This window comes from Micropterus dolomieu, linkage group LG13, assembly GCF_021292245.1.
Source record: "Micropterus dolomieu isolate WLL.071019.BEF.003 ecotype Adirondacks linkage group LG13, ASM2129224v1, whole genome shotgun sequence".
Lineage (NCBI taxonomy): Eukaryota > Metazoa > Chordata > Actinopteri > Centrarchiformes > Centrarchidae > Micropterus > Micropterus dolomieu.
The window spans coordinates 13,335,347-13,359,908 of record NC_060162.1 but is presented as its reverse complement, the minus strand read 5'-3'; the positions used below and the strand labels follow the sequence as shown (position 1 = coordinate 13,359,908).

The following is a 24,562-nucleotide window of genomic DNA, read 5'->3' as shown; positions in this document are numbered from 1 at the left end:
ATATGCGAACTGAGTAAAGTTTGAGTAATGCTAGCAGGAAAATAGGTGCAAGCGCCATTACCATTACATACAGTATATACAATACATCAGCTACTATGACAAAGAACAGTCAATTTATTTTATGTCTGTAGCATATTCAAGTGAGTAATTATTCTGCCACAGTACAAAAACAATCGTTAATTGGCTTAATGTTTAGTCAGGTGCTAGCAATGCCTTCAGTCAGCTGACTGACAGCGTCTGACAGAACGGAGTCAGAGAGCAGGAGAATTAAAGAGAGCCCACTCTGTTCGTATTTTCAGAGACCATAGGTGTAGCCGACATGTAATCTACGGCGACACGGGAGAAACTTTAAATGAAAAACTTGACCTTGCTCGAAAACAGGAACTAGTGATAGTAACGTAAAAACGCGCTACAGATTTTCTGCGGTGTAGGAGTAACGATGATTTCATTCAACTACCCATAAGGTTATCTGTACAGAGTGAGTAATCTTTCTGAGCACTAAAGTCTCTCTGAGGAGAACATAAAAACCCCGCCCATATTTCTCCCACAATGCATCGGTCCAGTAAACAAATATCTGACGTCGGCCAATGACAACAGAAGTCAAGCTAGCTAACTAGCCCGTCGGAGAGTTGATCCTGGAATGTGAGGATTTATTCAACTCGTCTCAAAATAACGTTAAAGAAGACATTTCATTGTGCATTTGTGAATTTATCTAAATTTCAGTTGTTGCTCGTTAATTTGCTAATGCTAATTAGCTGGCAGCCTAGCTAGCTTAACTATAAAAGAAGTGACGGTAGCTATTAGCGTACGTTAACTCTATATAATAAAGTAATATCTGTTAAACGAGCATATTTAAATAATGTCTGGACCAAATGGAGATCCAAACGTCTCGGTTGACGACGGTATTATCAACGACGAAGATGATTTCGGCGATGAAGAAGGTAATGAGCTAGCTAATGTTAATGTGTTCTTCATTGTAATCGATGCTGGTAACGTTATTATAGCAGAGAGGAATACCACTCTTTAATTTCATTGCTATTCCATAACTTTAACAATAAATTATTTTACAATAAAGTAAAAATCTGAAAACAAATCTATTGCTGTTAAATTAGAACATTAAACCTCGACTTGGGGTAAGGCGACCACATTACAATTAATTTTAATGTTGGACCTAATTCTGCCGATAGACCGGATCTGCCCCAGGATGTATTTACTATGTATTTTTATATACAGTCTATGGTATTTACATGTGCTCCTCTCAGACTGAGTTGTGTTGTTCGCTGTCTGTGGAGCATATTCAATATATATCTCCAGATAACATCAGTGTAAAATGAAACCTTTCAGCTTGTGATCCTGTTCAAATCCTCAAATTAAGTAAATCTGTTCGTTACTGTAGAAATTAGATAAGAATTATATTTAGAAATGCACTGATAGACCAGCGAGCCTCTGATATATCCTGCTTTGAAAAGCAGTATCAATCCACAGTTGTTGTTTATTTCCTGAGATTTCTCATGTTTTGTACAGCTGTTTATTAACTATTAACTACTACAGTATTATCTCACAAAAGTGAGAACACCCCTCACGTTTTAGTTAATATTTGATTATATCTTTTCATGTGACAACACTGAAGAAATGACACTTTGCTACAATGCAAAGTAGTGAGTGTACAACTTGTGTAACACAGCCCTCAATGTCTAAACCGCTGGCAACAAAAGGGAGTACACCCCACCCTACGTGAAAATGTCCAAAGTGGGCCCAAATTTCGTACCCGTAGGTGAAACTTTGGGGGCTGCTCTATAGGGGGCGCTAGCGAGCCATTTTGGCACGCCAATGCGGGAAACTCATAAAATACGTAATTTTTTCGCTCTGCCTGAATTATGTGCAAAGTTTGGTGAGTTTTCGAGCATGTTTAGGCCTCCAAAATTGAGTTTACTTTGCAAAAGAAAGAACTCCTTCAGTTCCAATAGGGACCTCACACGTTTCGTGCTCGGCCCTAAATATTTACAAAAATGTGAGGGATGTACTCACTTTTGTGAGATACTGTATATTATACAGTCGAATTAGTTGTATTGTTTATTGAGTTGTCTACAATATTGTCATTTTTAAATACCCATATACAGTAATCTCCTTAATACAGGTTAAACCTACTCAGATTCTTACAATATTGGCTGATATGGGTGGAAAAATACTGAATATTAAATAGTCTAAGATTAAGAAAACAAGACTGTACACAGCCATGTTCCAGCTCCGATTCAAGGTCGAACATGCTCTCCTCTTGTCTGTCTGTGCTAACAATTTAGACATTAAATCATAAAGTTACTAGTCTAAAATAGGTAATATTGACAGCATTAATTCTTCCCAAATGAATTGGGGTATCTGAGCTATAAAGATAGGAAGTGATTACCTTTTTCCATCCTAATTTACATCTGTTATGTATAAAGACCAAACGCTCTTTCCTCTGCTATAGGTCTTTACTTTGCCCGACAGAAAAGCCTAATGTCTCTGCTGCATGTCCACAGAGTATGAGGCCGTCAACTCTATGCTAGACCAGATCAACTCCTATCTTGATGACCTGGAAGAACGGAATGATTCACTTAATGGCAAACTGCACGAACTTATGGAGTCAAACCGGCAAGCCCGGCTGGAGTTCAGGGCCCAACTGTCAGGCCCACCGACCCCCGAGGAGCATTGTCCTGCAGACGGGGACGACTCCTCACCCAGCAAGGATGACCTGAACAAGGCCAATGGAGCTGGCAAATGAGTGACAAGAGTGAGTAGATGAGTGGGATTAAGTTCAGCAAAATGCAGGGAAAGAAATATTTATGACAGTTGACTCAACTCCCAACCTCGGTCTGTTGGACTAGTGACCCTTGATCTGCATAGTCCATGCCTGTCTGACTTTTCTGAATTTACACCCCCATCAGCAGACGTGTACAAGTGATATTTGCATCTCCTCAACCTAGTTTTTCTTTGAACTGTGGTGTGCAAATGTTTTTTTCCTGAGCAGATTGAAGTTTATTTACCTCAAGCAACGTCTTATTCAGTCAGCTGACATTACTACAGTAAAATCAAAGATTAAAAAGCTGGGTCCCTCAGTTTTGTTCAGGTCAAAATGGGACATTGTGAGAACAAATTCCAAAGCCAGGATCACACCAGAAACATTTTTAAAAGCAGATTAAAAAGGACTGCATTGTTAATTTAACAATGACAGTAACCTGCTCATACTGCAAGATCATGATTGGATTTTCCCAGATTGCTATAAAAATTTAACTTGCTGATATGCACGGTGACCCTTCTTATGTTGAAACACGTAACTCCTGCCTCTGCATGATCTCCAGAATTTGTCCTCATGGCCAAAAAGCTTTGCAATAGCTGTACAAGTTTGTGGTATCCCAAAAAGTAAATATGCAACATTCCAGATGTATACCATTGTATTATGTTTGACCTGCAGCATGACAGAACTGTTAATTTTCATGAACCTCTTTGGGATAAATGATGCAGTCTGAAAAGTGTTTGTATATGTTAAGTCAAAATGAAGTCCACAAAGTATGGGAATTGTCAGACATTTTAATATAAATTAAAATGACCCCAAACGGCAAACAAACATCCAAAAATACATTAAATGTCCAGCAGTTAGAAAACATCACCTGTTTGTTCATCTCAATTTGTCAGTAGCTGAATAAAAATACAATAAGAAACATACAGCTTTGTTTGAAATTATATTTTACACGTCCTTTTCTCTCTCCTGCTCCCTTCTGTTCTCAAAGTATAGTTTCCATCATGTCTTGTTCCTTCAGACAGAACACGATGCAATGCTAATCATGTGACCGTTACCACCATGACTACTAGAGTTGCTACATGTGGCAGCCAACCACGTTTGTGGTTTAAAATATCCTTCTCTAACATGGAGGATGAAATGTTTCCAGGAGAGCACACTAGTTGTTCAAGAGGGAAGTGAGGCATCCTTATTTATGCCTTGTGGTTTCTGGTTACTGCTGAAATGCTGGAAGTTATACATTTGTATAATCTGTAACAGGTATCATCCGCTGTATGTTACTGGTGCTTAAAATCAGAGTTTAAAGTTTGCAAGGATAATTTGACATTAAACACCTCCTTCCATTAAAGTGAGTGATTCATCTGTCCAGTGTATAGCAAAAAGAATAAATAAAAGTAAAACAAATGCAGGTACACTGCATTGTGACACCAAATGTGATTTTTGTGTAAAATCACCCTGTTGTGTCCATTCTACACAAATGTTTTATTTTTTTTATCTTTATGAATTTGGGGCTAAAATACTGATTTGTGGGTTCTCTGAAGGCGCAAAGTACAACACCCAGCAAGAAAAAACAAAACAACTTTACAGTTTGTTTTTTTTAAACTTCAAGCAGCAAATATTTACCCTAACTGGCAAGCAAACTGCAGTCCTGGGAGAGTTGGGGACAGCTTGTAATTTGAATTCAGAGCCTGGTTAGCACAAACACCTTTCTGTTGTTGTTGATGAAGCTGTTGGCTGAGGATTCTCATTTTAGAGCTGTAAAAGGGTTTTTAGACATTTCTTTTGACAGGTGTCCATAAATGTATCTAGCATCTTCCGATATGAATGTGTGCAGGACTTTTTTTTTTTTTTTTTCCCAAATCAAGGCAACAACTGCTGACAACTCTTTTTGCCACAAAGATGACACCAGCTTGAACCCAAAATGTCTTAAAAAGAAATGGATTAAAAAAAAAAACAGAAAAGCAATGATCAGATTCATGACTTTCAACTTTTGTTCAAACAAAAGTGGTCACCAGCCCAAACAAATAATTTCGTTACATTCTACATTTCAGGTTGCTAAACGCGTGTGCTACTGTATGTGGTTAGCAATGTTTAAAGGTATCTCCAGTTGTAGGTTATATTATGTCAACAATCATTCAGAATTAGCAAAAGCTGACAATCAGCTTCCTGATCTTTGAGGACAGCAGGGTGGGAAATTAACTTTTTGGTGAGCCAGCCACCTCCTTTCCTTTAACCCAGCTACATTTAAAACCACTGCACAGTGTTCATTTAAGGGTCAGAAGCAATTATAGTGATTGTAATACTTCGGAATAGAAGGTGGGGAAAAAAATGATAAAATTTTTAATTGTGGATGGGGTAACCTAATAAAATACCTTTGCTTTTTTTTCTCCTGTGGCTAGGAAAATTCATGTCATTCTATACTTTACTCATGCTACTTTTAAAATACTGTATATATTACGTTTGCATTTAGCTTCTATGGTTTTAAATGAATATGTTCTAATTCCACTCTGCTTGTATAGTATAATTGTTGTGGTACTCTTGATTTTGCAGTTAGTATACAAACGAGTCTACTGCCATGCTAGTGGCTCTGTGAGGTTGTACAGCCATGCTTCATCCTAATGTCAACATGCAACAATGACAACGCTAACATGTGGATGTTTAGCAGGTATAATGTTTACCATGTTCTCCATCTTAGTTTAGCATGTTAGCATTTGCTAAACACAAAGTACAGCTGAAGCTGGTGGAATGTTTTGCAGGTATTTGTAACAATTCATATGAACTGAAAGACTAAACAAAATTAAAATTTTGACCTGATGGCACTAGATGAAAAGGAAGTTATTATAATTCACCTAAGCGGGAAATGAATGTCTGTACTAAATATGGCAATTCATCCAGTGGTTGTGACATTTCACTCAAACCACAAATGTTGACCTCATGGTGGCGCTAGTGGATAAGTCGGCAGGATTCATCCTCTGGTGACCAAGAATCTTTGTTAAAATTTCACGGCAATCCATCACATAGTTGTTGTGATACTTAATTCTGGATTAGTGTTGTAGTACTCGAGACCGGTCTTAAGACCACTTTTTGATGGTGTTGGTCTCGTCTCGGACTCAACCGTATTTGTACTCCGTCTTGTCTCGGACATTGAGGACTCGGGATTTTATTTCAAGACCATAACTTTGGGAATATCAATAAATAGCTTTTGTCCGATTTATTTGTTAACATCCCAAATTTGACTGGATGTAAAACGTACTGCTTCGAATGCAACCAATAAACCCAATTAAAAATGTGCTGTTCCCGTTAACAGCTGTCACCCGTCCCCGCGATGGTAAGCATGGAAAAGAATAAAGATGCTTACGTTGATTTCAGCTCTTAGAGGTTGTATGTGGGTGTTTTAATGGGAATGTGGATCTCTCAGATCAATTTGAGAAGCACTTTAGATGTCGTTCCACAATTTATTGAATGTCATTTAATGTGGGGAACTGGTCTTGGTCTTGACTCTGTCTCGCCCTCCCTCAGTCTTGGTCTCAGCCCCTAAAAGTCTTGGACTTGACTACAACACTAGTCTGGATTAAAGTCTTACTATAGTCACACTGTTAGCGTGGCTAAAAGAATCTACATACCGAACTGTTTTATACTAACAAGAAATCATACGATACGTGCCCCACTGCATGTCAATCAAAAATTCACAATTAAAATATTTAAATGTTTTTCCAAGGATTTAATATTTATTTTTCTGTTCCCTGGGGGCATTAAAGCCATTTTACCCACAATTTTGTTTTTATCCACGTTTTAATGTTTTGCAGTTGCAGTTCCTCAGTTTCCTTTTTGCAATGCATTGTGGCAGTAGTAGAGGGACTGTTTTGAGTAAACTTCCATCCTAAACCATCTACACACTCAGAACCTGCTTAGATTAGAATATGTACTATAGGATCGGGACACAGCACGTGTATCCATGTGATGGCTTTTCATTCATTTTGATTGCTGTAATCTAATGGTGGAGACTAGCCTCTGACTGTTAGCCAATATTAACATACTTACCCACCAGTCACTGATTCAACCTGTATTTGATAGCTGTCAGGTGTTAATTTCCCACCCTGGGAGAACACTTCACATAAGAAGCCTTTCCAAAATAGAGAGCGGCAGAGCTGTTCACTTATAGATATCTCTGTTTCATGAAAGCACCTCTTCACATACAGACACATCCTGTCCTAAGGTTGCAGTTGTACCTGGTATCCTCTCCTCCACATCTTATCTTTGAATCAGTGTCTGTTTGTGGCCCTCCCTGACCTGCGTTTGGATTTTGCCTTCCCCGTACCGTTCTTTTTCCCTGGTACACCGGGAGCTTCCTTCTCCTTCTCCTCTTCTTCATTAGCATCCTCATCAGCAGCCGCTTGCTCTGAGTCTGGCTCCTCTCTGCTGCCAGCCGGCAGCTCAGCTGGACTCTCCTGACCTGCAGAGGCCTGGGATGTGGGCTCATTCTCCTTACTGTGGAGGCTGAGGTCTTGGTCTACGCTGCCAGTGCTGGTTGCTGAGGTGGAGATGAAGTCCTGTGAGGTCGGGTCAAGTTCTGCCTGTTCCTCCTGTTGCTGGTTTTCTGTCTGCGTGTTCACTCTGGTGAGTGTAATGGTAGGCTGCATGGAGTTCAGGTCTGTCACTAAACCAGTGTCATCACAGTCTGTGGTGGTTTCTGTTCCAGGCCTGAAGCTGGCTGCGGCTAGGAGAGATTCCCCAGAAGATTCAACAGCTCCCCCCTTTTGACTCATCAACTCTCTGTAATTCTGTGAAGAGAAACCATAAATACTGCAATTACCTATGGTGAATTCCATTGAGAGCTTATGTATGCTTCGATTGGGGCTAGGGTTATTCAGTCAATGAAACAAAACTCGGACATCAATGCTGAACACAAATGACCCCACATAATAATAATATAGTTAACTTTAAGCAGTATTTATTAGGTGAAACAAGAAGATGATAATTTCATTTGGGTTTCCCCCTGTTTAAGAGTGCAAACAGGGTGAGTGAAGTCATCAGAAACCAACCTTGAGGTTCTCAAAGTGCTTCAGTGATTTGCAGTGGGTGTGTAGGGCCGAAGATTCAAAGTGGTAGAACTTGTTGCAGAGTCTGCAGATAAAACCTGCTACTGGAACAAAAAAACTGGACCCTGCAGTAAAAGAAATCCACGAATAAACTTCGCTCAAATGTGATATTTAAAGTTATCAGGAACAATGAGAACATGCAGGAAAGCAACAAAATGAATGATGCAGCAATCAGCAAAGAATCAGGAGTTAGCCGTGACTCACCGTAGACTGTGTCAGGATCATATTGCTCATCACTGGCCATGTCCTTTAGAGTCACTTCTTTAAGGGAGGACCAGCCATCCTGTACCAGGTCACCAGATACACAGTAAACGAATATCGTATAACAAATGCACCACACCATGAAGTGTGTTATTTCATGCTTATCTCAGAGTGATGTTAAACTTTGGTAGAACCATGGGACGTAAAGCTTACTGGCCATTTAAAAGCAAAATATTGTGAATTGCAAACAAGAACAAATTATTTGCAAATCACCTGTTTCTCTGAACAATCTTGGTCTCCTTCACTCGTCTGTCTTTCCTCTCCCTCCTCCACCTCAATGCCCTCCACCTCTTCCAACAAAAAGCCGTCAGCGTCCATGGAAGTCAGCTTGCCCAAGGCCTCACAGCCCTCTTTTTCCTGGAGCTAGTAAAGCACAGTAAGTAATGAGGGGCAACAACATGAATGTTTAATTTCATCTATATTTATGGAGAAAAACACTTGCTTGTTATTATTAATGATTTATTTTAATGAGTTTTAAACACAGGTACCTTCTCCACCATCTGTCTGTGCTCCTGGGACTGCAAGTGCTCCACAAAAATCTGAGAGGTCCTGAAGTGTTTCTTGCAGACTGTGCAGGAGGAAATGGCTGTTCTACTGGCAAGCTGGGGAGACATTGAGGGACATTGAAAAGCTGCGTCAACCTTTTTCAAAATATTCTGTAAAACATCAAGAGCGCATCATTTACACCATGCAAGTGTGCTTATCTATGAAGTGAGCAGCTGATTACTTTGTGCTCCTCGGTGCGACGGTGGTCCATGATGCTGCTGGTGTAGTGGGTGTGACAGGTGGCACACCAATGCTTCGTGTCTGCTTTCTTATCTCTGAAGAGAACACAGGTGAACATTGTTGAAGACCCACAAGGATCATTTTCTCTTTTTAAAACAGTCTCCTATGATAAACTCAAAATGACTGGCTGGGGGAAAAAAACTATTTAACCAGTTTTAGGGTTAAAATAAAAAGGTGCGAAATAATCTCTCACCATTTGAACTTGATACAGGTTTCAAAAATAAGAATACATTTAAAAAAAACAAACAAACACACAAGCCAAATGCATATTTTTAAACTGACCCATCTCTGTTTGCTCCCTGCAGAGACTCCTGTATTCGTGGCAGCAGGGTGACCAGGCAGGCGTTGCTCATGTGTTGGATCTCCATCATCCTCTGCTGGTGGGAAACACTATTCATATGACCCCTGAAGTTCTGTCAAAAAAAAAAAAAAAAACAAACACAGAGAAGAGAAATATTTAAATTAAATAAAGAAGAGAATAATTAAACAAAGTAATTAAAGATATACAGTGACTTTTTCAGCCTTTTACCCAACTGCTACCAAACAAAACTACATTCCACTATGGCCTACGTACTGTGTTGATGTGTGTGTATGTTCAACTTACTTGCTGGTTGTGGCAGGTAATGCTGCAGAGGTAGCAATAGAACTTGTTGGTGTCCCCTACACCCTCCTCTCCTTCATCGTGGTTCTCTGGTGAAGCCAAAGGGGTATCTTTATCCTGTATCTGCATCTCCTCCGGGGCTAAACGATCCTGCTGGTCGTCTTCACCCGGCCTGCCAGATGGGGACGGAGCTGACGAACAGCTGTGCGTCTACAGAGAAGTTGCAAACCAGATCTAAACCCAGGGTGTTTCTCAAGTCTCTTAACTGCATCCACGTTTCCCTCACTTGCGTCTTTTCCTTGCGTCTTAGGCCCGCCCACCGGGGATGCGTGGAGAGACACAAGGAAACCAAGCCAGGAGAGAAGGAACGAGGAAATATGTTTTTAGAGACATGAGACGTCCTTTCCTCTGAAGCGTCATGTAAAGCGACGTCTGTTTCTAATGACGGCAGCAGCTGATCACACTGGATCAGTAGAGACTTTTGATGGAGTTTGTGTCTGCACACATGTGCACTGTGTGGTACTAATAAAGTCTCAGTCATCAGTGCAGAGCAGCATGATTCTCTGTTACCGGTTTAACAAACACCTGCACATGAATAATTATAGGTTACTGAATGTCCTGCTCAGAGGCACAGGATCAATTCTACTGGCACAATGCTTATATTATCTGCATTTATATTTATTGATTCTGATTGTGAATTAATTATTGAATAACCCAGAATATGATCATGGTGTATTGGGATTTATTAGCCTAAAGGTTTCAGGGAAATTGAAATGATGTAATGACATAGTGACGCTCAGTTTTAGGATTTCCGTTTTTTCCTCTGCTGATATCCTTTAATACTTGCAAGTCACATCACTCGTTACCGATCGATCACTGCGTTTCATCGTATCAAACCAATGATTTTTTTTTGCGCAGCAGCACTTTCATTCATACTTTCAACAGCTGATCTTACTCGCGGTGCCGCCTGCTGCTGTCATCAGATGCTTTGGTGCAATTTAGTGACTTCTCTGACTCTTCAGTGTACTATGTTTTATCGTCTATTTGGACTAAACACAGGAGTGACCAGCCTCACATGTGACTGAATAGAAATGACGATAAATTATGTAAAACATATTTCTTGCAGACAGACTCTCTCTGACTTTAATTGTCTCCATTATAAAAGTTGATGGGAGAAATAAAAGACAGAAAAATCTTTCTAATAAATGAAGAAAATTATGTGTGGGGCTTTTGTTGTTCAGACCTTCAGTGAACTCAGATTTGAACAAGACAGTGAATCATAAAACAAATCAATAGCCTAAGACTTTGCAGTGATACACCTGAATTTAATGTTATCTGTCCTGATGTATCAGATCAGTCGGAACAGCTGCAGCATCCAATCAATATAACGGCTACCCAATAAGGGGGTGTGTCGGTCAGTAAAAGACTTCTGCGAAAGATCCACTGGTGTCATTTATACTGCACACAGCAGGTTGATAAATATTCTAACGAGACCCTTTGTAATAGTGATTTAGTAAATCTATCATTTAGTGTTCACATTATTTTGTCTGAGACCTGACCATCTCAAATAAAGGCTCCTCTCACCTCAGCAGCTCCGCTTTCCTCCAGCGCCTCAACAACATCTGATCCCCCTCCAGAGCCTCCTTCCTCCAGAATGACGCAGTCTGGGAAAAGAGAAGGCGAAAAGAAAGTAGTAGTTGTAGTACAACATGTTCTCATCTCAGCTGCACTCCATTTAGATGAAATTAGTGCTTAATGTATGAAGTAATTGAAACCATGTACAATGTTTGGTTTCTGTGGGCTTTACCTTCAGGCTGGCTGTTGCTGTTGCACTCTGAAGAAAGAACCTCCCCATCAGTATCTGCAATAGTGACAGTCTCAACAACACACTGTTCTTTTGGCTCCTCTGACCTAAGAGAAAAATAACAAGAGTCAAAGAAGGAAACAAGCACAAATATTGAGGCTTAGTAGTTCACCAGTTTCAAATAACTAAGCCACAACACTTGTATTATCCTAAGTTTTGTCTTCCCTCATTAGTAAAAAAAAAATAATAATCCACTGTAAAATGCTTTTTCATCGGATATGTTTTGTTACTCCAGTGGAAAAGATACAGACAGGTCAACGTTCACTACAATCACAGTAATAAATTTTCCCCCCCTACCCCTCTGTCTTCTGCTTCTTAACTACAGGTTCCTCAAGTTGCTCCTCAGAGGGCTGCATGGGCCCATCCTCTCCTCCAACTGCAACGTCTGTGGGTAAAAAAGGCAAAACACTGACCTATGACATTCAACACACGCTATATATACACATTCAAGCTCCCACGTTAAATAATTAGCATGTTTCAGTGCTGGATGGATTGAACAGATCTACCTCTTTCAGTCTTGTCACTGGCTTCAATGGTAATGATATCTGCTGGTTGGTCATCTGTGCTCCCTGCTGCCATCTGCTCGCTGTCCCTCTTCCTGTCTGGCTGGCGAGCTGCAGTGTCCTACACAAAGACAGAGACAACAGCATTACACAAATACTGTATAAATAAGCCTGGTTTGTTTATTTAAGTTAGCATTAGCATATGACTAAAGTTACATAGCTTAGAAAGCCTATGCAGTAATTATAGTCATTATAGGCGCGTTTCGACCAAAAGTACGAAGTCCCCGGATCTCTTTTTAAGGAACTAAAAGGTTCCTTCAGCCCACTGTGTGCGTTTCCACTGTGGTCTAAAGTCCTGCGAAGATTAGGCAAATTAACCAGCTGATATGGGCCTATACTGCGCACAAAGCGATTCACAGGCATCATTATTTAGTAACCGCTATCCACGAGCAAAATGTCTAAATGATCATCAGATAATGAAAAACTAGAGGCTACGCTCGAGTATAATGAAGAGACACGCGATAAAGATCGTTACACATTTAATAACAAACTGGATAAAGCCATCAAGTTCTTAAAATAACTCCAGCACAGAAACAACACAAAAATAAAATTGTGACAGTTTGTAAGGTTATTAAAACATTTCCAGTCGACAAGAGCTGTAGATCAGCTGGCCAGACTCACGTCTGTGTCCGCCTGAGTGTCGGAGGAACGGGATGTTTAACAAGCTTTATTACCTGCTGTAATCAGCTCTTCCGCTTGTTTTGGAGAAGAGGACGCCGACTTCAGCACTGTGTGAAAACTTCCTGACTTTGCTGTAAACACACCGCTGCACGCTGGCTGCTATTTCCAAGCAATACATTTAATGCCAATGTACAATCTCAGGTGGACATCAGTAAAACTTGTATGTGTTATCTGATTGTTGATTGTGATTTATTGGTTTGCAAACAATGGTGGAAAAGAAAGGAGCAGTTGTAGAAAAACAGCTGACATGCTCGATTTAAAGCCAGTAGCCTCTATTCGCCCCCATTAAGAAATTCATTGCAAGGCAAGCCCCACCCCCACAAAGCACCGGTACTTTCGGAAAGTACTAACCCCCGAGCTGGGACTTTTTGGGGTGTAAAATAAAGACCCTAGAACTGAATGTAGACCCTGGTCCCTTCGGTGAAAACGCAGTGAGTTCCTCCAAAGGTTCCTAGTTCCGGGGTATAGTTCCTTTGGTCGAAACCCAGCTTATAATGTTGCTTTTGTAATTACTGTGGTAGCGACGGAGGAGAAGGATGAGGAAGAGGCTGTGTTGGTGGTGGTGTTGTTGTTGTAGTAGCGAGCATGCGGGTGGTACGGTCGAGCAGCTGGGAAACCCATGATGTGGGATTTCATGGCCATGCCCATGGGAACCGGCCCAAGCAGAGACGATCTGGTCCCAGCCGCGAAGAACTGACGGAACTGCTGTCCACCCATCCCAAAGCCCCGCATGTTACCTGGAAGGAGACACATAGGTAAGGGGGGGGAAAGTGAACTAAAAATTATAACCCTTGTAAATCAGTTATTTAATGCATTTTAATACACTGTCTATAAATTGTGCTCTTTATGATTGAGGCTTTTCTCCTTTTGTCCACGGTGCTAACACATTCAGCACCATGGACAGATCTGGGCATCACACAATATAGTGTTTTTCTCCTCAGATGCTGCTCTCTTTACACTATAATAAAAAAAAATCTGTACCCTGCATCTGCTGCATCAGTAGGGCCCCCTGCAGCATGGGATTGGGGGCGATGATGGTAGTCTGGGTCGCCTGGCACAGGTTGACCATCCTGGGAGGAGGGGCTGTCTGGGGAGGAACAGGAATGGCTCTGGGCAACAAAGAAACAAGAAAAAATAAACATGCAGCATTATTTCAAAAGACATAACCTCACAGAAATCTGCAGCCGTCTTGGTATCATGCTGTCTTGGTGTCCGCTCCAGTAAAGGTCTCTGTGATTGTCATTGCCGCCAGGACAAGTGGGTAACTTTGTGGATGAGCTAGACACACTGCTGTCTTCAATCCCAGAGAATGACTGTCTCTCTCTCTCCTCTCGTGCTCATTCTAAACGCAGGCGGACTGAATAACGGTAAACAAAGCTCTCGTAGCTCTTTGAAGACCTACGAGACAGGCTGCATCATGAAGATTATTGCATATTAACATGGAAAATATTTTTGTTGCTGTTGTTGAGTTACATTCGGGGCTACATTCAAAACATCCGGGGCTAAAGCCCTGGAAAAATGACCTGGTGACGACGATGCCTTCAACTAAAACTTTTCTCTACACAACATCAGAAAAAACAGGCCCTACCTCACTCAGTATGCCACCCGGCTTCTGGTACAGGCCATGGTTATCTCTCGTCTTGACTACTGCAATGCCCTCTTCCAGCTTGTGTGGTGAAACCCCTACAAATGGTTCAGAACGCAGCACCACGTCTGGTTTTTGATCAGCCCAGAGGGACTCATGTCACTCCATTACTGTGTGACCTCAACTGGCTACACATGGCCTTCAGAATCAGATTCAAGTCACTAATGAGTGACTACTGGGTCTGCACCCATCTACCTAAACTCCATAATACAAGTTTACGTTCCTTCTCCGCCCCTACGCTCCTCCAACTAACGCCACCTGGCTCTGCCATCCCTTCACACAAAGCAATCTCAGTCTCAGCTGTTCTCATCCACGATGGTGGAACGAGCTACCACACTCCATCAGAGCAGGGGCGTCCCTCTCTAACTTCAAGAAGCTCTAGAAAACTCACCTCTTCCAAGAACACTTCCTCTTATAACACCTCTAATCCCTAACACGCACTTCCTGTGCTCTTCTTCTTCTATCCCCTTACAATTTTCTTGTATTGATTGCACTTTTTTGTTAACTCTTGGGGTATTTACCCCATTGATGCGGTATGTGCTATTATCTCTTACCCTAACCCATATCAGGGGGGTAGCATGGAAGGACATCAAAGGAATACATCAGAAAAAAGGTAGGTTAAGCCAGGGGTGGTGTCGGGATAAACCCGTACTGGCTGCTGCTTTTGCTCATTCTCAGAATAAACAAGAGACCTGCACCCTGAGTTATCATGAGGATTGCAGATGGAGCAACAAACGCTGACATAACACAAGCCCATGGGGTACTTCGAGTTTCGCTAGAGGTGATGTGAGAGACCATACTATTTGTTTCTGGAGCCAGTAAGTCTGCAACAGTGTTCTATATAATATGCAGTTTATCAGTACTGCCTTTGGCCAGATGTCAATCCAAGGCAACAGTCCAACTTCTGAAAAATATTTAACGCTGTTTGACATCCAAATAACCACCTGATCCAGAAAGACAATGTTGTTTTGATTGTTCTCTTTGGTCAGAATAACAATCAAACTTTCTATAAGTTATATCAGTGGTGCTAGATTAATACATAGAAATACTACTGCAGGCTGTAGGTCTACTTCAAAGACAAAATCATAACAAAACAGAGCCGATGGACTAACATACAGCCAAGCCGTAGAAATATTCCATTTAAATTTCCAATTAAAAACCTGCACACATACACATTTTGAATGGCACAGTCTGGCATGTGTTATTTCCAGCTCAGCTACCGGCACCCACACTTGTCTCACTCGGAGGGCCCTGCCTAATCCCCGGTCTGGAGTTAACGCGCTTACCGCTGTGTCTGGTGGTGGTGATGGGCGACATGGTGCCCCGGAGACGGCTGGGGCGGAGGAGGCGGCGGAGGCTGCTGCTGGAAAAGTTGCTGTAGCTGCCGCAGGTGCTGCTGAAACTGTTGCTGCTGCTGTTGTTGCTGGTGGTGGTGGTGGTTTGGATTGAACATTACGGGCTTCAATGTCCTCCGTTACACTATGAGTTGACAGCTGTGAGGTGCCAATGTTTTGACACCCCTTAAAACAAAATCTCTGGATTGGAGGAGGAAAAAAAGCTTGTGTGATTATGTGCCCCGCTGTCAGAACAACTCTTATTTTTAAAGACACATTCAATAACATCCCGCAACAGTGCGTTGTCCTGAGACAACAGGTCGCTCTCATATTTCATGATGACAGCTAGCTAGTGTTAGCAAGTAAGCTAACAATAATTTACTTTTTTGTTTAATTCGTTTATTCTAATTTCTTTACCCAGTTGGCGAACTTCAGAGAAATGCATGCTAACCAATCTGTTTTTGGAAGAGATCAGCATATTATCCATCAAAGTAAGTACAAAGTACAATAAACGAGTCAATAAATGAACAAGCTACACCTGCCTTGAAATAAACGAAGCTATGTTAGCCACCGCTCAGTAACTGAACACAACAAGTTAGCTTAGCATAGCACTAAACTAGCTAGCTAACTCACAGATAACGTTAAACCTGCTGCGCCTCTTCGGGAACTTCCTACATTTAACCGTAGGCTTCCTACAGTTGTAACGACTTACTTCTCAAAGAGCAAAGACGCGATGTTTGTTAATTATCCAATTATCATAGCACAGGGTGAAATACTTGCTCTCTGCCCCGGTGCAACTTGCATAGAGCTCAAACCCAAACCAGCCTGCGCAGTGTAGTGCCATGAGTGTGCCCTGTCTCCCCCTGCTGGTTGTCTAGAGAACTCACAGTGCCTGATATCTGCTAAATATATGGATCTTTAGATAATGTAGTATTTTAATTAAAACTTTAATTTTAATTCCATCCTCAGACTGAATCCCACTGCCCTTGTAGATTTAATGAAAGTTTGCATTTTCTACATTTTACATTTGTAACACTAGCTAACATCATAACCTCCAGTGGATAAATACTGAAGTAGAAATTCAATTACACTGAAACAAGAACTTTGCAATGCTACTGTACATTATATACAATAGGCTATGTTATAAAGCCTCTATATTTCACACACACACACACACACACACACACACACACACACTTAAATATATATATATACATACACACACACACACACACACACACACACACACACACACACACACATATATATATATATATATATATATATATATATATATATATATATATATATATATAGCGCATGTAGGCTCTGTTGCACATAATAACACACCATATGTTTTAATAACAACTATAACAACTATACTATATTTTTGTAACATATATCGTTTATATTATTCATACTGATGCCTTCAGTATACGTCAAAAATGTTTTTTAAAAAGTTGTAGAGAGCCTCGTGGCCTCTGTCCACGGTGCTAACACATTCAGCACCATGGACAGATCTGGACATCACACAATATAGTGAGTTTGGGAAATAATTCAAAACTAGATGCCAAATTTCCCACCTACACCTTTCTAAATGCACTCAAGCAAGATTAGACTTCCAACATTCTACAGACAACAGCACAATTTCACAGCGCAACATAGTGAAAGTATACCAGTGTCACCATCGAGCGGTGCGTGTGCAGAACTGCAGGGATCTCTCATGAGAAAATACAACAGATCATCCTCATCCCACCCCCCACCCCCGCGGTGCTCGGTGTAGAGGAGTGTACATGTTCGGCGGTGGAGATAGTCCTAGCTGAGGTGATCTGACACACGGAAGAGGCGCAGTCAATTATATAGCAGTCAGGTAACCGAAAAGTGAACCGGTGTGTGCGCAGCCCAAAACGCCCTCTAAACCCGAGAGTGGCGAGGAGGGACGAAGAGGAAAATAAGAAAGGAAATCCATCCGTGCTCTGACAAGGAAGATAGACTGCGTATTGCAACGCAAAGATGGGGAACCGGGGAATGGAGGATTTGATTCCTCTGGTGAACCGCATGCAGGATGCCTTCTCTGCCATCGGGCAGAACGCAAACCTGGACCTGCCACAGATCGCCGTGGTGGGCGGCCAGAGTGCGGGGAAGAGCTCGGTGCTGGAGAACTTCGTCGGGAAGTAAGTAGCTTTTGTAGGCTGCAGTGCATGTTGGTGCGGCCCGGTGCATCACACAAGCAGGCGCAGTCTGCTTTCATTTTACACTTTCTAGTCCCCATCCCCCTTCTCATATCAGGCAGGTTAAATCCACCACACAGGCTTCACTGTCTTCTCCCATGGACACGACACCAAGGCGAGGAGATTATTTTGTTAGGCCTATATAAATCCCTAGTGAAGTTTATCTGTGAACTGCCGCATGATGCGTTCATGGAAGCAGGCATTTCTGTTAAATATAACTTGGCATTTAATATGATAAACCAATCTCTGCTTATGAGCACTATAAAGAACTTTCAAACTTTATACTTTTTGGGTGTTAAAATGACACAAAGTTGTATATGTGTATCGTTATAAATCATATCACCTCTGTCACAGAGGCAGGGTCAGTTTGGATGCTGACTTCCTGCACAGCCGATACAGTTACAGGCAGCTTGGTGGATGTGCTGCTTGTTTCTGCGGCAGTGCTACCACTTTGTTGTCCTCAGGCTCTTTAATCCTGACCAGGCAGGGGTGCAAAGTGATGCTTGCTGTGTGTATGCTTGCTGTGTGTATGTATGTGTGGAGAGGGGTCAGTCCTGCAAACATGCGCAGTTTTCTTTCTGTCAGAGCTGATGATGACGATGATACAAAACAAAGCGAGGGGAACAAATCTGATCTGTTATGCTGCAGTATGACCTTGCAGAGAGAGAGAGAGAGAGAGAGAGAGAGAGAGAGCGAGAGAAAGAGAGAGAGAGAGAGAGAGAGAGAGTCCACCTGAGCTTTGAGCCCTTCCAGCTCAGCTCATCCATCTGTCTGACAGTGCTTATGCTGTAAGTAAAGCTTACATGCAGGCACCAACATGGGTGCCACTAGCAAACACCCCTGTTTGCATGTATTTCACTTGATCTGAAGATGTTTTCATGTGGACAGAGTGTGTGAATTAGCAGTATTGCCTCCTCAAGCAAGGTCATATTGTATGCCCACACTCAACAAGGCCTGGGTATTCCATGATAAAATTTAATCCATCCCATTGGACAGGAGGGACCCATCTGTGCAGCAACCTAATTGACCCATCAATCTCTGGTAGATTTAATTAGGCGTGAACACATGTATTTTCCCGACACCTCCAATGTCTTTTCTCATATTTGTTTGGAGTCAAATAGTAGGCCACACCACATGGCCAGAATTAGAAAGAGAGTGAGCTTACCAGACCTCTGTAGCCCGCTCCTCATCACTAGCATAACACACCTGAATCTCCGATTGAACTGTCTCTGGTTGGAGTTGCATTGTGGGTAATGTAGGCGCCAGGTTTTGACAAGGAACCCCATCTGAACAGGTTGTAGGTGATGCATGACTGTTTACATGTCAGTAAACATGTTATGATCATATGTATCATCTACTTGTGGAAGGCATATCAGTGTTAATAACACTGCCAGGCTCACGATGTAAAAAAAGGCAGAAGAATCAGAGATATCATCTTTTTTTATTCCACTATTAATGTTCTTCCTTGTCAAAACCATAGACTGTATATAAAAAAAACCTGGCCCTTACATTACCCACAATGCAACTCCAACCAGAGACAGCTCAGTCGGAGATTCAGGTGTGTTATGCTAGTAGCGGCTAATGTAGCCTCAAGCCGCTACCCTCAAGCAGAGATGAGGAGCGGGCTACAGAGGTCTGGTAAGCTCACTCTCTTTCTAACTCCATACCCCCAGATTTATTTAATTTTTAAACTTGAAGTCCACATTAGCGCCTGAATAATCTCCAATATCAGAAGTAGCCTACACATTGAAACTTAGCTAAGTGACTAAACTAAAATTAAGTGTTTTTACCACTTGTAGCCATGATATAGTAGCCTACTTTATTTTATACACATCCCTTTAATAGAGACATTTTTATGAGCATAAACCATCTCTCAGTGCTCATTACGAGGGCACGTTTTGCTTCGCGCACTCAGCTGTTGTCATAGAAGCAGTTAATTACGCTGCCTCACCAGCTGGTTTGGACCATCATGACAGGGCTAGAAAATGTTCGCTCACGATGAAGCCAACCTTAAAATATATAAAATAAAAGGACGTAAAATGATTTGTTTGTACGCGTCAGTAAAAATCTGCAGCCCTTGCTGTCTCATGAACAGTGAACAGATTGCAGAGTAGCTTCCTGTCAGTTAATGTATGCGCTCTCCTAGTCCAGCTGCAGTGACGTCTCTCAGGTCCTCCCATCCCCCTGCTCCCCCAGTCTCCCCCCCCAGTGGCCCATTGTGTTTGAGTTATCTGCTTAAAACAACGCACACATCTACTTCTGTATTGTGTGTTTACAACGCTTCTTTTCTCCATCTCTGCCCTCCCCTCCCTATCTCTTATTCAGAAATTCACATTGACGCCTCTCAGAAAAGCCATTTAACATGATCTTTACATCAGAACAGTAATTTTCCCGGCTGCTTTTTAGCAGCAAGTTATTTAATAATTTTTACATTTTGGCAGTAGTCGAAAGTAGGAGTGATTATTTCTCTCACACAGCTCTGGTCGCGGCTTTGGTCTCCCTCTGTTTGCTGTTGCTGCTTACAGTAAGCACGGACAATCAATACATACAAAGCATAGGAGACTTATGAATGGGCAACTATAGGAATGATATGAACCATGTCGAAAGGAGTTTACTGTACATGTAGCCTAGACACCGTTACTCCTGACTTGCCCTGACACCTTTCCTCTAGATGATGAGATAGGTAGATTTAGACGTTGATGCATGCCTGGCAGGTGTGACTCAGAAACAAGGATGGCCAACCTCTTAGTGGTAGACAAGCTGTTGAGATATGCCCTGCTAATGGCAATGAGGGAACATCTGATGACACTAATCAAATGTATCTATTCCGCTTTTTCATCTATCCTTCAATGTTTATTGATTTCATACTGTGTCCTTACGGAGGATCTACTGTTGTCTCCTTCCCTTCCCAGCCTTTTCTGTCTCTTTCTCTTTCAAATTCAACTCAGTGGTGCTTTGTGTTTCTGTGAAATGTAAAAGTGCTCCACTCCAAAGCAAAAGTTAAACTAAAATTACAGGGATCCACCAAACGTAATAATATCAAAGGTACAAGTTTGGCACTGCATTTGGGGACTGCTCTTTTACTCTTCCCTTCTTAAAGGAACAGGAGATTTTCATTTGTTTTCTTTGTTTGAAAATTTACTTAAAGTAACAATTAATCGCTTATATATCATTTTTGTTTTGTGTGTAGCATAAATAGAACTTACAACTTAACTTTACCTTGTAACTTGTCAAAATTGTTGCTAATTAATTTTTTTTGGAGTGACCTGTCTATTAATCAACTAATTGTTTCAGTCATTTTTGATCTGACAGTGAAGAAGACATTTCACCAGTTTGAATCTGAGCACAACCCCCGTTTCCCATCTGTCACCAGTCTGTATTTCAGTCTCCCAGGAGTCTCATTAGCAGAGACAAAGCAGGGAGCTTTTCTTGTCTACAGTGCCCGTGCGGTGCCAGCTGGGTGAAACCTGTTAGTCGTTCAGATGGAGGTGGGAATGCTTGGTCACATGTTGACATTTGGTTAAATTCAACATTAACAGTGCAAAACTGTGAAAGGGAAAAGATGCATCACTGTATAAATTGCAGGAAAAAAAGGAGTTAATCGTTTAGAAAGTCAAAGGGATCAAGGCGACTAAAATGGAGGTAGAGCAGTGCAGGAGCAGTGTCTGTGTCTGTTTTCAGTCAGTTAAAAGCTCCACACTGTATTTATCTTGATGGGGATGGAGATTTGCAGACATGAAATAATATATGTGAATTGTCTTTGTAGCAGCTTTTGCACAGTAATGTATCTATGTTTGATTTAAACTGTATTGTTATATCAAGCAGTATTTACCAATATGTTCCACTATCCTAATCTGAAAATGGGTCATAAGCAGATGATATGCAGCACATTAAGAATGGATAGTGTTTACAAAGCATACAAAAGCATAGTTGTTTCTTTCTCAACTGCATGTTTTTTGTCCAAAATCTGCTTTCAGCACCATGGACAGCTCTTTTAAAAACAGCTCATACTAAATGACAGTGGAGAAGGAGCACTTTTTTTGTAAGAATTATTTTGAGGGATGTGGGGTCAGTTTCACAACCAATGTGGCATGCAAAGAGATAATTTAGTAAAAAGATCTCATACTGTATGGCAATCTTCTGAGATGTACTCAAACCCAGGAGGATATTGGTGCTGCATGGTATGCAGCCGACTGAAGCGCTTTGTTATCAGTGAAGGCTGCTGGCAATAACGCAACACAAGAACATAGAACGGCAACACAGATGTTTTTCTCTCTCTGCTGACATCACCCCGTTGCAGAGACTAATTCATGGTTAATGGTATATCTTGTATCATATATTACATAACACAGACAAGGCCGGGAGCATTGTGATAAGTAGCAGCAGCTTCACTGTGTGAAAGGCAGGAACAGTATAGTGCTCCATTAAGGCCTTTACTCTAGTTTATTCAAGTTCAACCCGAGGAGGAAGGAGTGAAATTGAAATACAGAGAAGGAGAATTCTTTATTGACTGATAGTTTTCAGGTAGTGTAGTGAATGTGGATAGATTAGACTACTAATGATAAAAAGTATGCTAAATTTGTAATCTTAAACCTAAGAAAATTCAGTGTGGTTCAGTTAATTTTGTTTCCTGATAATTCTTTCAGTTTCCAGCTTCTTTTTCTTGGATTTCCTGGTTCCTTTGTTCAGTGTAATTAGATTTTCTGAGGTTTATTTCTTTTTAGGCAACTGGTCAAGTTGATCTAAGGTTTTGTGTTAACACTTTGTTTTAAAGGTCCTATAGTTTCCTAATAACTCATATTTAGCTGTTAATTTTTAGCAAGATTCCTGGAATGGACCGTATAGTAATTTTGTAGTAATTATAGGGAGACAGTGTTCAGTTGGTGCACCTCCAATTAATTAATTCAAATTAATTGCTATTATAGAGAGTCTTTAAGTCAGACAAAATAAATTAGTTGGTAAACAAATAAATGACTTTTTCAAAATATTGTGTCTATTTTTCCTATGATTAGTACCAAGGCTGCAACCAGCAATGATTTTCATCATTGATTCATCTGCTGATTTCTAGATTGATTGATTAATCATTTTGTCAGAATATGTCAGAAAATAGTGGAAAAATGCCCATCACACTTTGGTTAAAACTGTAATGTGACTTTGTTTAATTGCTTGTTTTGTCCGATCAACGCTCCAAACCCAAAGAATTCAGTTTACTATCATAACAGAGAAATACAAGTGGCAGATCCTCACAATTGAGAAGCAGCAAGTAGGTAATGTTTTGCATTTTTGCTTAAAAAATGTTTTCTTTTTAATCTAAGGCTCTAATTTGTGCCAAATGATAAAGTTATTTCCACGAAACTTCTCAGGAAATTATTTGGTAACTTCTGGACCCTTAAAATAAGCTGCCACTCTTAATGTTACTGCTCAGTTGGAAAATACATTTTTTAAAGATTGAAGTAAACTCTAAAAACAGTATGGACACAGTAAGAGTGAGAAAGCAGTCAGTGAGAGACAGAATAAGAGAGGAGAGCACATGCCCTGATACTGCTACAGAGGATTACCATTAATCTCTGTTTGGGCAGCAGTTCACCTGCAAAATATTCTCCCATTGGCTCTGGTCTAATCTGGATCTGCACCATCCAGCAACCAGCCGTTTGGTTGGCTCCGTCAACCACTGTGGCTGACAACAATGTGTTTTTGTGTGTGTGTGTGTGTGTGATCCATCACCAAAAAGCAGTCTCATCCTTAAACAACCCAAAACACTACTAGGAAGGGAAATTGCCAGGTTGTGCTGATTCACAACTGCCAGGGGTGTTATTGCTGCACACGTTGAAGCAAGATTGGATGATGAGGCTCAGTGTCTGACTGTGTGTGAGATTCGGAAGTGATGTGACATGTAGAAACCAACAGAGCAGCGTGTTGAGCTATTAAAATTATTACACAGTCTCATAGGAAGCATGCACATGAAGACAATCTGATTTTACATTTCTATGTATTGTAGAAACAACCACTGAGAGGAGAGAACTGTACATCAAAACTGTTTTATTGAGAGAATAAAGCAAACCAAAACAGTTTACATGTTGCTCTTATATTGGACATTCCATGTTTTTCCTTTAAAGCAAAACCAAGCATAACCAAAAACAAAAGAACCAAAATGAGATAACTAACTGAGGTATTTTATGAAAGGTATGTTTGGTAAGATTGTTATCCTGGAAAATGAGTGGTACAATACATTCATTTGAAAATCTAAAATTGAAATATTACAAAGTTGTTCTGACATTACCAAATCACATGAAAAACTTTTTCTTGCAAAAAGTACATAAGCCTTGAATATACGCTCTAAAATGTAAATGTTTTAAACATAAAGCCTTTTTGTACTGATGAAAACTGTGAAGCGTACTTGTACTGAAGTGTGTGTGTGTGTGTGCACTAATCCATGCCTCTGTCTGTATTGTTTGTACATCACTGAATGTGTACAGTTTGTAACAAAGAAGCAATGAGTCACTGCTCCAAAGCAGCTGGCGCCCACTGGATGTGTGTGTGTGTGTGTGTGTGTGTGTGTGTGTGTGTGTGTGTGTGTGTGTGTGTGCCCTGCATCAAATGGTAGGGAATGAATGAATGATTCAGTGGCTGAAAGTTTATTTTATAAAATAATTTAGTTTAAAGCTGATTTATTTGGAAACGCAGGATGCTACAAAATAACCCAATCAAATGATTCTGATTT

At 40.9% G+C, this 24,562-nt stretch overlaps 3 protein-coding genes across 11 annotated transcripts in view; 2 read left to right on the top strand and 1 right to left on the bottom strand.

Annotated features, from left to right (window-relative positions):
• Nucleotides 1–469: 469 nt before the first annotated feature.
• Nucleotides 470–4,124, top strand: bbln (bublin coiled coil protein). The gene is made up of 2 exons (XM_046066062.1): nucleotides 470–941; nucleotides 2,520–4,124. Exons 1-2 carry the CDS (start codon nucleotides 860–862, stop codon nucleotides 2,759–2,761), a joined length of 324 nt encoding a protein of 107 aa, XP_045922018.1. The 5' UTR covers nucleotides 470–859; the 3' UTR covers nucleotides 2,762–4,124.
• ciz1a (cdkn1a interacting zinc finger protein 1a) lies at nucleotides 3,550–19,025 on the bottom strand. 3 transcript variants are annotated; one of them, XM_046066059.1, is made up of 16 exons: nucleotides 19,007–19,025; nucleotides 15,563–15,811; nucleotides 13,613–13,740; nucleotides 13,145–13,368; nucleotides 11,894–12,011; nucleotides 11,685–11,772; nucleotides 11,331–11,434; nucleotides 11,108–11,187; nucleotides 9,527–9,733; nucleotides 9,205–9,335; nucleotides 8,864–8,957; nucleotides 8,625–8,738; nucleotides 8,350–8,499; nucleotides 8,080–8,158; nucleotides 7,819–7,940; nucleotides 3,550–7,557 (listed from the first exon to the last, which is right to left on the bottom strand). In XM_046066059.1, exons 2-16 carry the CDS (start codon nucleotides 15,727–15,729, stop codon nucleotides 7,039–7,041), a joined length of 2,325 nt encoding a protein of 774 aa, XP_045922015.1. In that variant the 5' UTR covers nucleotides 15,730–15,811; nucleotides 19,007–19,025; the 3' UTR covers nucleotides 3,550–7,038. The 3 variants fall into 3 exon arrangements, with proteins under 3 accessions (XP_045922015.1, XP_045922013.1, XP_045922014.1); XM_046066057.1 differs by lacking the exon at nucleotides 19,007–19,025 and adding an exon at nucleotides 16,323–16,462; XM_046066058.1 differs by lacking the exon at nucleotides 19,007–19,025 and adding an exon at nucleotides 16,244–16,292.
• The window catches only part of dnm1a (dynamin 1a), a 56,194-nt gene continuing 48,831 nt past the window's right edge, over nucleotides 17,200–24,562 (top strand). For 3 of the 7 annotated variants that reach the window (XM_046066051.1, XM_046066056.1, XM_046066053.1), the window contains exon 1: nucleotides 17,200–17,784. In XM_046066051.1, the coding sequence (XP_045922007.1) occupies nucleotides 17,624–17,784 (161 nt within the window). In that variant the 5' untranslated portion in view covers nucleotides 17,200–17,623. Of the gene's footprint in view, nucleotides 17,785–19,383; nucleotides 19,480–24,562 lie in introns of those variants that run through there. The other 4 variants (XM_046066049.1, XM_046066054.1, XM_046066050.1 and 1 more) reach the window with 4 other exon arrangements.